This window comes from Macadamia integrifolia, chromosome 1, assembly GCF_013358625.1.
Source record: "Macadamia integrifolia cultivar HAES 741 chromosome 1, SCU_Mint_v3, whole genome shotgun sequence".
Taxonomy (NCBI): domain Eukaryota; kingdom Viridiplantae; phylum Streptophyta; class Magnoliopsida; order Proteales; family Proteaceae; genus Macadamia; species Macadamia integrifolia.
The window spans coordinates 33954459-33968583 of record NC_056557.1 but is presented as its reverse complement, the minus strand read 5'-3'; the positions used below and the strand labels follow the sequence as shown (position 1 = coordinate 33968583).

Below are 14125 nucleotides of genomic sequence, written 5' to 3'. Positions count from 1 at the left end.
TATTCGGGCAATCCCATGAAGGAGATTGCATCAAAGGGATTCCTCATTAGCAAAAAACGAAAATTAGTCATCATCATCGGTTCAGATTTTATTTGATAGACAAACCAATTATGAATGGATTTAATCATGATTCAGTTGATTGGGGACCTACTTTAAAGGCCCATTGCGGTCCATATATAGTTAAACAGATATACACTCGCAAATATGGGCTGGGCTTGAAAGCCCACGAAGAGTTTTAAATGTCTAAATACCTAAAACCCTACCCGAGTGGTGGGAGAAAATAGCAGGTTGCGGCGTCGCCATTGCAGAGGAAAAAAATGGCGGAAACAACCGCTGACGAAGGAGAAACTAACAAAGAAATGGAGGTTGCCCCAGCTCTAATTGCAGTTCACCCGCTTGAAAAATTTGTCGCAGTTGCTGCCGGGGCTGAACTTCGCGTCTTTGATTTGGAGTATGCTTTATTTGTTTCTTCTCTTAGTTTCTAAGATTTGATTTGAGTTTCTCTGATGAATTTGAAAATTTTCATAAGGTTTGAGTTTGTTCAAACGTCTGTTAAATTTGGATTTGAAGGATTTTTCCATCATTTAATGGTTGTGGTGAAATCATTAGTACAGTTAGTTCACATATTATGAGTTTTGAAACGAGGAGGATAAATTGGAAGAGAAATTTACTAATTCTTCCTCTATTCTTGTTCTGTTTTTATGGGGTGTTGGTTGTGATTCTTCTGTTTCGAAAAAGATTGAATTTTGACAAGTTTTGGTGTTGATTGGAGCGTGGTCTTCTAAGTTATAATTAGTTGGGCTACTTATTCATCAAAGGACTTCTAGTATTCTGAAGTCAAATGCTCTTGGATGGGCAGTTGAATAGAGAGAGAAAGAATTTTTTGTCCTTCATATTGAATGTAGTCTATCACTTTGAGGTCATGAGAACCTTGTGAATTGATATGAGTCCAAAGAGTAATAGTGTCCAAATCTCAACCCCATTCCAGAACATAAAGCAATTTGAGATGAGTTTAGTTTGGCATCAAATCCATCTTTTTTACTTAATATAAGTAATTTGGTTAAAAGGTGAAGTAGAGCTTTTACTGCATTTTGTACGTTTTAAATTAGTTACTGAATGATTGTTGGTAATGGTTAGGAAAATGTTCCCTTCATTTTTGTTTTAATTTACGTGATTACATTTTACATACAACCAGGTGGATCCAAAAGTAATTATAGATAGGAGGTGCTCTAGAAATTTGTTCTTGACAGGGGAGATTGTTTTGTTCCTCTTGACAGGGGAGATTGTCCGGTCACTTTACTTGATAATTCTGGTGGGCCTTTTCATGCGAATTCCATAAGGGCAATACGCTTTGGTGCAAAGGGGAGGCTCTTTGCATCTGCAGGGGATGACAAACTCGTCAAGATTTGGACCACGGATTCCTGGCGCTGCCGACACACTGTGTAAGTTAATGAATTATATATATATATATATATGTTTTTTATTTTTTTTTATTTTTTTTACATCAAGAGTCCTGGACTCAGCATTAGATTTATCATCTGACAAGGGAGTATGTCCTACTTCAGGAATCTTTCCTGATTAGTTATCATATTGGTTTATTCTGTTGCCATACTCTAATGGCCAGACAAAGATATGATGAAGAGTTTAGGGTGAAAAAGAGAAAAAGGAACTCTAGAATCAGATGGTTACTTTATTAGATTTGACTGTTGATTTGGAGATTTATTTACTGTGGCCCATGAAATGGTGGGTTCCTTTAACCTTCTATGTATGTTATAGTTACAACTTTGTGCTTGTTTCTGTTTCTAATTTTTGTATTATTCTATTGGTTATTTGTTTCTGTTAACCGTGATGGAAATTCATCTTTAACTTATTTCTGATTGTTTTTCCATTTGCTGTAATGATCCAGATGCTCTGAAAAGCGAGTGAGTGCAGTTGCCATAAGCCATGATGGTCTTTTCGTTTGTTTTGCTGACAAGTTTGGTGTTGTGTGGGTGGTGAGTTTAGACGGGGAAGAGGGAAATCAGCCTTTGGTCAGCAAGAAAGCAGCACCAATTCTTGCTCACTATTGTAGCATTATAACTTGTCTGGTGTGTATTCGTTTCTATGTTGACCTTGCTGTGCTTATGTAGTGTCTTAACTTGTCTCATGCTTTGTTACTTATCATTTCATTTCCTTCTCATTTTTATTTCCTTAAGAGAGACACAGAGACAGAGAGACAGAGAGACAGAGAACAAAACAAAACAAAACAAAACAAAAAAAATGTAAAACTTGCTCTTCTATTACAATCAACATGAGCAAATGTATCTGCAACTGGTAGCAAATCTTGTTGATTATTGATGGATTTGATAAGATCAGATGCATGCTATACAACCTGATATCCTGACTGGTGGGGGATCTGTGTCATTCCTCCCCTCCACCCCCTTGCACCCCCCCCCCCACAAAAAAAAAAGGAAAAAAGAACAAGAAAAAGAGAAGGTTATGTTATCACAATGTTATCGTTTACATATGAAAATCTTTCCATTTTAACAAAGGTTTATGATGAAAACATCAATGCTTTAAAATTAGAGAAAACAAGACCACTTTACACCCAAAACATGCAGAAACCATGAAAAGAATTTGATAGCTATGCACTCTGGTTCTCTAGTGTTGTGTAGTGATCGATAGAGTCCATCTAATTCCAAGAGCTGCATTGGTTGGAAAATTATTCTCATATAATGTCCAATTCTGTCAACACTATCCCATTTTATTCAGATACTGATCCATTTAAATTTTAACTTGAGCACTTCTTATCTTTGTGTAATGGTATTGTTATATTCATCACATTTTTCTTCTTCTTCTTCTTCTTCTTTTTTCATTTTTTTTTTTTTTTTTTTTTTTTTTTTTTTTTTTTTGGGGTATAGTATTCATTAATGAGTCAGTGTGCAGGAATTCTCTCCAGATGGGCGGTTCATCATTAGTGCTGACCGGGACTTTAAAATTCGTGTAATCCAATTTCCAAATCCACTAAAGTAGTTTGATACTCAATGCATATTTTTCATTTATTGTTAGTTATTCTTGTCTTGGCAGGTTACTATGTTTCCTAAGAAGCCTTTCAAGGGAGCTCATGACATACAAAGTTTTTGCCTTGGGCATACTGAGTAAGATCCTGCCTTCAACTCTTCATTGCATTTCTGAATTTCAGTAATTCCTATTCCACAAATTTACTACTCATCCTTATTACAGTTAGATATAAAAACATTGTAATTGTTACTATTTACTACTACTACCTACGTACTGGGACTACCTACACATAATGTCATGGTCTATCATATCAACTTCCTATGATATTGGTGCAAATCGAAATATGTCTATCAAGAATGCACATTGTCATGGTTTTCCATAAAGAATTCTTGAAGCCTCTCATTTGGTTTTTGTTTTAAATCCTAAATAACCAGTGGCTCACAAAACTTGATACATTTCATTGCGACTCCAGATATAGATCTTAAAAGGGATTATCAAACTGAACAGTTTTCGCTCTGGATATACTTGATTGACAGCTTAAGTTTTTGGAATGACCTGAAACCTTTTAATTCCATAAAAAAATCCAATACATTTTAGGTTCTTACTTTTCTCAGTAGCTGAAATAAGTTTTTTGATTTAAGGATTGCAAATTTGGAATTCTAATGACAGTGGTTGGAAGAATGGGAACTGTGGAAAGGCTCCAGGTGGAGGGAGTGGATTTTTCTGAAGTTTCTTCAAATCATAGAAGTTAGATGAAGGAATGGATATAGGAACTTCGCTATTAGAGGCAATAGGAGGTGAAGTGTATAGTGGAAAAGCAGTGTGTAACTACTCAATATCAAATGTTCTACCTCCTGTCTGTTTATTTTCGTTCTTATTTTGTACTTTCTTTTATCGTATTGGGCGGTTATCTTGTTGTTGGTGTTTAGTTTGTGTCTGTTGTCTGTCTGCATGACAATACCCTTTTTATTGGGAGGGTTTTTATTTTTGAGGTGGGGTGAGAGAGATGAGTAAACGCTTTGGGGCATTTGGGAGAAGGAGACAAGTGATGAGTCTTCTGTTTCTGTTTAGGAGTGGGCTAGTACTAACTAAGCCCAATCCAAAACTTTACCACGGCTTCTTGCACCTTTTACACCATTTTGATTCTTGATCTTGCCAGAAGTAAATACTATAATGTTCCTCGTCAGACTTCTTTCCCCCAACCTCCAGTATGGCAACAAAAATATATAAATCAAAAGGCATAATAGAGAAAGCACCTAAAAAGAAAAGGGAGACCAGAAAAAAGGAGAGAACTGGAATGGGAGAAAATGAAGAGGGGGCACCTTCAGCTTCTGGATGCAGTTTTGTTTTTTACTCTTCTTGGTTAAGCAATGATTGTGTTATTTTTTGGTTGGCAGGCATTTAAATATTGGTATTCACTATGCCAATTTACTGGGCACAACATAGCTTTAGAAGGTAAACAAAGGGCATTTTAACACATATACTATTGAATATGAGTAAATCATCATGAATTTAAAAATAATTTGCAGTCTTTTGGACATTTTAACTCATATAATATTGAATATGAATAAATCATTGTGAATTTAAAGATAATTTGCAGTCTTTTACAGAAAGACATGATATATATCGTGAAGTTTGTTGATTTGGGATGTCTTATGCAATATGGATTGTTTGTCATGAATATAGAGATAATGTTACAGACGTACACTATACGGTAATACATTAGGCTACATGTATGTAGGATACTATGAGCTACTTAAACAACATATTTCAATATTGGCTGATATTTTGAAAGGGACTGTCTTGGGCCAAAAGACAAGCATGACCAGATTATTTTTAACTGTCTGATATATTGACAAGTTTGAGCAGTGATGGATTTTTTCACTGACCAGATCAGGTACTGCAGTGTTGCTCGTCTGCTAAGTCTATTTCTGTCAAGTCTTGTGAACTATGCATCACCCTTTTTTTACTGTTTCCAATCATGGTGTTTTGAAAGCGCTACCGCTGTGACTATGTGAACCATCTATTGCATACACCAAAATAATGTTGGCCACTGACAAATATAAAACATTTTAAATGATATTTGACGCAAATAAGTGCTGCGATTTGCAGTAAGGAGACAGTTGCCCAGACCCCAACTAGGCCACCTGGACGCCTTGACAACTATGCTGGCTTTAGTTTGAATTTTAGTCTATAAGTTGAAATCTCTTGGTCTGTATACCAATCCTCTTTTCCTGGCATGTTCTGCTAGGATTTTTTCACACGAGAACACCCAGATCCAAGAGAATTTGAGCCATCAGTTGAGGCTACCTTAAAGCCTTTGCCCATTTAGGGGAGAGGAGGAGAGAGAGAGAGAGAGAGAGAGAGTGAGAGAACAAAAAGAAATGGGATTTGAAAGTGGTAGTTGAACCTTGATTATATTCTCGTTTTGCTTCTTCAAGGTCCACAAACTGGATATCGAACAAACGGGTGGGGATTAGGCCCTGCACTTTCTCTCCTAGCTTCCTTATATAGGATGGTGCCTTGCAAAGATTTCAATCTCAAAATTCTTTATTCAGTTCTCTTGTTTATCAAGAGACTTGTTTCAGTTTATGTTATCAATCTGGATCTCAACATAAAGAACTCATTTTACTCTCAATATTTTATTCATTAAATCTCTTTTTTCTTCATCAGAAAAGATGGGTTAGAAAAGAAAAATATTTCTCAAGTTTTGAGTTTGCCCTGTGTGAAAGGAGGTTTATCAAAGAGGGAGAGGGGGGAGAGAGTAGCATGTAGGGAGGAGAGCTAGTAACCAGGATTCTTTGTATCCACAAGGAGGGGGTAGAGAAGTGTTTCTTAATCAGAAAAGAAGCAGAAATGAACAGAAGCACTTCTGGCATTTCTGCAGCACCCAATTTCAATTAGATTTACATGTTCCCCACATCAAAAACTTCTCAGATGCAAGATCTCAAATCCTCCAAGGTCTAAAATAATTTGTAAAGCAAATCAAATTCCAGGGCTAACAGCCTACCATATATTGAATGCTGTTCTCTTGAATATGTTCCCCATTAATTGAATTTCTTAAACAGAAGAGCTACATTTGAAAACTAAAAACAGCTCACAAGAATACATTCACCATGTTACTGAGAGCTTCATATCTCAGAAAACCAGGTTTCAAAGTTCGATTGAAATACAAAAACCAAAATAAATGATGAAATAATGGTAAAAGAACCTTAGAACCTTTACATGTCCACTCCAAATGTCTCTTCTCTTACAATCACAAACTCGCAAGCTCCTTTCTGGTAAATGGGGGTGCAAAAATGAACTGTAATTTCCTTCTTGTCTTCACAACAACTTTAACCCCATTGCCTTCATCCTCAGTCTCAAATATTTACAACAATCTCATCGTTCCTTAACAAGAACAACCTCAAATTAACACAGTTCGCCAATCCAACCCCCAATAGCTGCTCCATACAATCTCCTCCATTCTTGTTACTCCTCCAACTAAGCTTCTCCCTTCATTTCGATGCTTATCTACCCAACGCTCACCACTCCGTGACACAATTGAAGATGGCAAAGAGGAGAAAACCAGAGAAATTTTCTTCTTCTTCTTCTCTCTCCCTCTCTGGTGTGTGTGGTTGGAGCTTGGAAGAAAAGAAAGTGTAATTATTGGTATAACAACACTGAAAGCATGAGGTACTCATAACGCGAATTGAATTGAAGTAGGGTAAGGCTCTGGTTTCTGTGGGGTTAAAATTGGGGGAAATCCAAAACCGGAAAAAAATATCTTTTCTTTTCGCCTTCAGAGTTGTTCCCAGTTCAGCTGCAGCGGCAGATGGGGGATTGGAGGAGGGTTGGGCAGGGTGGTTGCAGAGAAGATGATCAGAGAAGGGGGAGGTGGATGTAGTTGGGGGTAAATTTGGCAAAATAAATTGTAAGTTGAGTGAAGTTACTGTTTTAGGCAGTTTTGTAAGCCCAAACACGAACTGGGTAATTTGGTAATGAGAGACCCAAAGGTGGATAATAAGGTAGTTTTCCCTAAATTCTATTCCAATAATATTTTTTTTCAATTTGAAAAAGTATACCTTAATAATTAAAACACTGTTCATACTGTTTACATATTAGTTTGACATAAGTTTACATATTAGTTTGACATACTTATGTCTCACCATTTGAGTTCTAGATGGAAAAAAGAAGTCCAGTGGTAATTCTGTCAAGGTATAATTAGCTGGTGGAGACTGATTTGTGCTTGTCATGTGTTCTACTGGCAGGTTCGTCTCTTGCCTTGCCTTTCTTTGTACTCCTGATTACTCGCTAGGATTTCTTCTCTCTGGAGGTGGTGACTCAACAGTGAGTATATCATAAAGTCAAGCTCCAATTCAACTGCTTAAACTTGTTCAGCAATTGAAAGTCCAGAATCACTACTGGTCTAATCTGGTTTTTTCCAGGTTCGTTTGTGGGATATTACTTCTGGATCCCTTCTTCATACTTGTGAAGTTGGAGCACAGGTGAATTTCTTTGTTCTTCTGTTTGTCCATTAGTGTATATTGATGTGGCCAACACATAATTGGAGAAAGGGACAGTTATAAACCATTTGATTCTGCAAGTTACTTGATAGCTTTTCCCTCAGCCATTAGTGATTGCTTTGTAGCATCAGCATTTACTTTTATATTTGTTTTTACTTGCATTCTGAAGGCAGAACTTGTAGAGTCTAATGGGGAAGAAGTGTGCCATCCTGCTGTGACTGCTATATGCACCTTTCCTGATAGTTCATTAATTGCTGTGGCCATTCAAAGGCAAGTCCCTCAATATTGTTCAACTGTTTTGTTCCCCATTTAATTTTGGGAATTTTGGGTCCATATCAATGCTTCTAAGTTCTAACATCATTCCCAACCCCCCCCCCCCCCCCAACCCCCCAAAAAAAAAAAAAAAATAGCTTGCATGGAGTGATGCTTCTGAATTGTGATCTTTCTGGTAGAACCCTTTCTGTTGCCAAGGTAAGCATATTAAACTCTGATATACTAAATATGTTTGGGTGTGTCTCTTGTGGAAATTTGACATCTGGATAGGGGTTCCACTATTCAACCCAACCTGTTTAATCTACCCAAACCCTTCCAGGTTAATGATGGGTTCTAAAGGGGTCCAGGTCTATGCATGGAATTTTGAATTCTTATGTTGGCTTGACATAGAAAAAGAATGTTACAAATATTCGGGTTCAGTTACCCAGTAACTTATATGCTTTCTTCTATCAGACAACTGATGAGTTTTACTGCAGGTGGTTTCCATGGGAGACATGTTTATTGCTACCAGCCTTGGCGTGAGTTCTGCAGGTCGTTTGTGGATGGTTACAGGTGCGTCCAATATCCTTGGATCGAATTTTACATCTCTGGCCCGTGTGAAGGTTCTCGCTGGTTTCCAAATGAGCAACCCAGACTCCAGTGAGAATGAGCCTGTCATGCTGGAAGATGCTAACATTCCAGGGGGAGAGAAAGTGCTTGAAAAGTTACAGGGATGTGTATCACTTGCACAAGAGGAGAAGGCATTGGCGGCAGCCACAGAGGCTGTGAAGACAGCAATGCGTAATTTATTAATTAAAAAGCACTATTCAGTGGATAAACGAGAATTGAGGAAGAAGAGCAGAAATGATAGAAAGCTCAAACAATAGGTAATAGGATGAACATAATGCTAAGTTACATTTAGGGGATAAGCGGCTGGATTAGAAAATGGTCATCTCATATTTGAATATGTTCCCTGCTTCACTGGTACCTTGTTTAGGGTTCACCGTATGAGCTTCCTGTCAGAGAGGATAGGTTTGGAAAATCCAATTTTGATGTACACTCTGTTCTAGACTTTAATCGATTCAGTTCATTATTGCAGTTTGTTTTGTTGGTCATTTAGTTTATTTTGTAGGGGTACACCGACTTGTATGTCATCATTTGCATTTGTGGGCTGCTTCCTTTGGACCGTTTAGAGGCCTAGGGTCCGAGGAGTCTGAGGCTTCACCACTGCCACGGTCTCCACTTAAATTGTAAATGCACAGATGGGGAATCAAACATTGGACCGTTCCCCAATTCGTCCTAACTGTCTAGGCAACCCATGGATGGGTATTAGATGGTATTCTCTGTAATCTAAGATAGGTGTGAGGATTAAAGCAGCTGTAACCCTATTATTGTCATTGATATTAAAGTAAACTTATCTCACTAAGGACGTAAATAATTTTGCTGAACCATGTAACTATTTTTGCATTGTGATTGTTTGTTTGTAATATCTGTTCTATTGCATTGTTTTAGGTTTTCGTTTCTATATACTGCCATTCCTTGTCTGCACTGACCAGAATTCTGGCAGGACTTGTTAGGTTGGCTGTTAAAGTTGTGTTCCTTTCTGGCCGATCAGGCCCATATGATTACAAGTTGGGGAGTGGAGCGCCCTTCATAGTTTAGTTTAGGGTTCTTACACCCAGCTTACCAAGCTTGATTACCAAAACCCTAACCTTTCCGTTACGGGCACATGCTTCGCTTTTATTGATGTCCAGGCGAACCAAACTCCTGATGCCCTGTCCCACGACATATGGACCCTTCCCTCTTTGGTCCTAGGGCCTAGTTGGCCCAAAAGAGTGCCTTACAGTCCACAATCCACACGAAAGCTAACCCTAAAACTCTCTGTCCTTTAGTTCTTACTGTTCACTGATATTCTGTTACGCCCATTCCCTTCAGCACGAGGATCCTTTTCAATGCCCAAATCTACCAACGTGCATCGGATAGCTGGGAGGGTCCAAACATTTCCTTTTTTTCAATTTTTTATTTCTCTCTTAATTGATGGTCACTAAATGTGAAGAGAATTCATGTATTAATCATGTCTATCTGGGCTGCCTGCCTGCCTTAATGATCTTCCTTTTTCTTGTTTTTATTTTTGGGTAGAACCTTAATGATCACTAAGACACTAAATATGATAATGATTTGATCATATGTCTTATCTGGGCTGCCTTAATGATTTTGGCCCATTATATAGCACATATTTAAAAGATGCACTTAAAAGATTTTGTGTTTAATCATGTTCCTTGACTTCATTTGGACAGCTGGTGGGTGGACTTTGTTTGGCTATTGGACTAAAATTAGGCGCATAAACAAGGGTAGACTGAGGCTTACCCACCATTAAAGTTTGGGGCCCATTTAACCTGCCACCTTCTCAAAGATAACATAGAAAGGGGATCCAGACCTCTTTGGCTCTTCTATCCCCACCCCACCCCAACCAAACCCAACCCCAAGCATAGGAGTCAGACGTTGTGGTTGTACCTTACACACTGTGGCAGTTGATTAAGCATCAAAGCATAAAGGACAATGGACAAAACTATAACTGTCTTTTTGGCTTCCAGTTACTATCCCCCCTCATCACCCATCACCCATGGATGGTGGGATCCTCGGCCAGTCATCACGTGTGGAGAGGATCCAAAACCCTCTAAACAAGGCTTATTGAGATTGGTCTTAGAGATCCAGAGAGAGAGAGAGAGAGAGAGAGAGAATTCTCTGGAAATAAGAATCGTGTCTAAGTGAAAATATGAATCTATTCTTCCATCAGACATGGCTTTTAAACTTTTTTTTAACAGATAGATTGTCACTGGGAATTATCCTCTTTAGCAAGCTGAACCCTCCAACCCCATCAGGGCCAGTGTTGGAGAGGATTCGGGTTCAGTTAGTAGGTCCTCTAAGCAGTCTTAAGATGGAAGTTTTAACATGGTATCGATGATTGATAACCGATGAGCTTTTTCCATTATGTAGGCCACCCATTTTAAGCCAATTTCTCTCTCTGGTTTTGGGTTAACGGCTGTCAAAACATTATGTAGGGTTTCCTAGTTGTGTTAAATACACAAGAGTTACCATTCACATGTGATATGAATCTTTGACTTGCCTATTACAGGTGATATGGATTTTGTTATGCAAAGAAGTCTAGGATAATAATCCTAGTATACAAGGTAATGAGGAGGATATGAATCCGAGTGTCTAAGGTAAGAGAGATCCACCTGATTTCCGATAGGAATCCTATGTGGACTGATACACCCCCTTAAGATGAGAATTCGAGAGGTCGAATTTTCAGCTTGTCACGAAGAAATTGAAATCGTTTGGAGGGAAGAACCTTAATGAAGATGTCTGCGATCTGATCAACCGTGGAGATGAATTAAACCTGGAGATCCTTCTTTGCCACATTGTCACGGACAAAGTGAAAATCAATTTCCATATGTTTGGTACAGGCATGAAACACCGAGTTTGTCGAAAGGTAAGTGACGCCAATATTGTCACACCATAGGATTGGAGGGCATTGTAGTGGGACCCCCACTTCACGAAATATAGACTGAAGCCAGGTGAGTTCAGGGTTAGGTTCAGTGGAGGGTGCTGTGGAGAGGTGAAGATGTGGGGTAGGGTGTGGGCGTAGGGTCATAGTATAGGTGCAGTTTGGAGGCAGGGACCGTGGTGGGGGTGGGTTTGGAGGTGTGGCGAGTGGGTTGTAGGGTTGGGGCGAGTTGGAGGTTGACAAGGATGGTGAAGGGGTAGGTTGGGGAGGGGTTTGGTATAGGGTGGTAATGGGAACGGTGCAGCGTGGAGGAGAGGGAGATGGTGAAGGTGTAAGGGTTGGGGTAGGTGGCTGTGTGGGTAAGGGTAGGAAAGAACCAGGGGCTGCAGGGGTAGGTGACAGGCAGACAGAGAGAGGACTGAAGTCTCAAGGAGGGGGCGGTGGAGTGGATGGGGCGAGACCTAGAACAAAAGAGCTAGGTGATTGAAGGGGAAAAACAGACTCATCGAAGCGTACATGACGAGCAATGTAGATATGATTTGTTTGCATGTCCATGCAACGATAACCAAAATGAAATGGACTGTAATCGAGAAATACATAGGGAGAGGATCGAAATTGCATTTTATGGTTGTTGGAAGGTCAAAGAAAGGGAAAGCAATGACACCCAAAGGTGCGCAAAAAGGAATAGTCAGGTGATCGCTTGTGAACAAGTTCAAAGGGGGAGAGATCCCCAGTGACTCAAGAGGGCATGCGATTAACCAGATAAACCGCAATCTCAAATGCATGGTGCCAATATTGCTGGGGTAAAGAGGCCTAGGCTAATAAAGTTAATCCAGTCTCAACGATGTGACGGTGGCAGCGCTCAACCGCACCCTATTGTTCGTGGGTATGAGGATAAGCAACCCGATGTTGTATTCCAAGAGAAGAAAAATATTGGGGAAGGGAGTGGAATTCACCTCCCCAATCGGTTGGAGGGATTTTATTTTTCTCTCAGATTGGCATTCCACCATGGCCTTAAATTTGAGGAAAATTAGAAAAACCTCAAACTTGGTGACCATAGGGGAAGTACCATATGTATTTGCTATGGCCATCTACAAAAATAAAAAAATAATGATATCCACTATCAGTGACAAAGTGCGAAGGACCCCATACATCAGTAAACAGTAAATCCAAAGGAAAAGAACTACAAGTGAAAGTCTGTTTTAAACTAAGCCTACTGACTTTGCCTAATTGGCAAGTCGTACAAAGATGACTAATTTTATTAGAAGAACAAGGAAGCTTGTGAGAATGGAGAATCTGATGAAGAACCCGATGGTGGGGATGACCGAGTCGCTGATGCCATCCGTCACATGTGGTACGTTCAGCAATATTGACAGATGGTGATGAAGACGACATGGGAAGGGTGTAGAGACCACCATTACTTGGACTGAAAAGAAGTGTACGCCTGGTTTTCTGATCCTTGATAAAAAAAACAAGAGGGATGAAATTCGAAAAATATATTATTATCATGTGTAAATTTCTATATTGAAAGTAGAGATTTGGTGAGATATGGAACATGAAGAACATTAGAAATAGTAAAAGTACGAAGTGGGGAAGAGAGAGAAGTGGAATCAGTGTGAGTGATGGGGAGACCCTTACCATTACCGACCTGCAACTGATCCGAGCCAGAGTATGTATCATAGGTAGAGAGGGATTGGAGATCCGGGGTTACATGGTGGGTAGCACCAGTGTCTGGGTACCAAGTAGAGGGCGGTGGTGAGGGAAGATAGGGAGTTGGCTGGGTGTGGTAAGCAGAAGGGGGTAGGGGTTAGTAAGCCATTGAGGGTAGGCAGGCATGGAGACGGGATAGGTATGATAGGCCAATGGGGTAGGGGTAGGTGTTCGTTAGTAGCAAGTGGCAACAGCGTGGTTGGTGCGATGACAGATAGTGCAGAAGAGGCATCCTTGGCCCTGGGCAGAGTAGTGCCCCCCACGACCTCGGCCATTGCGGTTGCATCCCCCATGACCCCGATTGGAACCACAATCAAGGGACTAGGTCACAGATTGGCCAGACTACGTCTATCCTTGGTGGTTTTGCTTACCTGATTGGCAGAGGGATTGGTGTCACCAGATGGAGGGTCGGTGATCGTGAGTTTCTAAGAGGAGGAATTGACAAGGAACTCGTGACTTAGAAGCAAGGCGTGGAGATCATCATAATCCACTGGGGTAGAGCGTCCCAGCAAAGTAGAGATAACTTCATGGAGGTCAGAGCGGAGGGCTCTGAAAATATGGATATTGAACTCAACGATTTTGAGAGGTTCGCCGACAGCACTGAGTTCATCAGAGAGGCTTTTGGCTCACTGAAGGAAGGAGGATACAGATTCCTCGGGTTTGTGCACAAGGTCCTGAAGAGCCATATTAAGGGAGAGAACACGTGTGGTGGACGTAGAGGCATAGGTGGTGGTTAGAGTGTCCCATATGGCCTGACTTATGGGTTTCCCAATGACAAGTGGGAAGACTTCCTTAGAGAGAGAAGCAATGAAAAGACTGTGAATGAGGGCATCTTGTTGACGACAGGCAGCAGTAGAGCTTGGATCAGAGGGGCAAGGTTTAGAACCGTCGAGGAAACCAAGCAAATTTTAGCTTTCAAGGAAGGGTTCCAATTGTGTTTTCCAGAACAAAAAATTCTTGGAAGTAAGTTTAAGAGAGAGATAGTGATGGGCATTCAGTATAGTAGAGGGAGGTTGAGAAGAAGAGGGAGAAAGAGAGAGGTCGGGTGTGACTTGGTCGCCCTTGGGCAAGTCCTCAACGGCGGCCATGCGAAGGGAGGATGCCTATGCTCGGTGGAACTTTTCTGGCTCTGATACTATGTCCAAACATT

The 14125-nt window shown here is 40.1% G+C and overlaps 1 protein-coding gene and 1 long non-coding RNA gene across 2 annotated transcripts; one reads left to right on the top strand and one right to left on the bottom strand.

Annotated features, from left to right (window-relative positions):
• The first annotated feature begins 258 nt into the window (after positions 1 to 258).
• On the top strand, positions 259 to 8855 carry LOC122084760 (tRNA (guanine-N(7)-)-methyltransferase non-catalytic subunit wdr4). The gene is made up of 10 exons (XM_042653198.1): positions 259 to 451; positions 1278 to 1442; positions 1907 to 2087; positions 2926 to 2982; positions 3067 to 3137; positions 7251 to 7329; positions 7428 to 7487; positions 7675 to 7775; positions 7916 to 7976; positions 8255 to 8855. The coding sequence occupies exons 1-10, from the start codon at positions 318 to 320 to the stop codon at positions 8642 to 8644; spliced, it is 1299 nt and encodes a 432-aa protein (XP_042509132.1). The 5' UTR covers positions 259 to 317; the 3' UTR covers positions 8645 to 8855.
• A 3538-nt stretch (positions 8856 to 12393) lies between these two features.
• Positions 12394 to 14125, bottom strand: LOC122082320. The gene is made up of 2 exons (XR_006141286.1): positions 12904 to 14125; positions 12394 to 12723 (listed from the first exon to the last, which is right to left on the bottom strand). It is a non-coding gene; the product is annotated as an uncharacterized LOC122082320 (long non-coding RNA).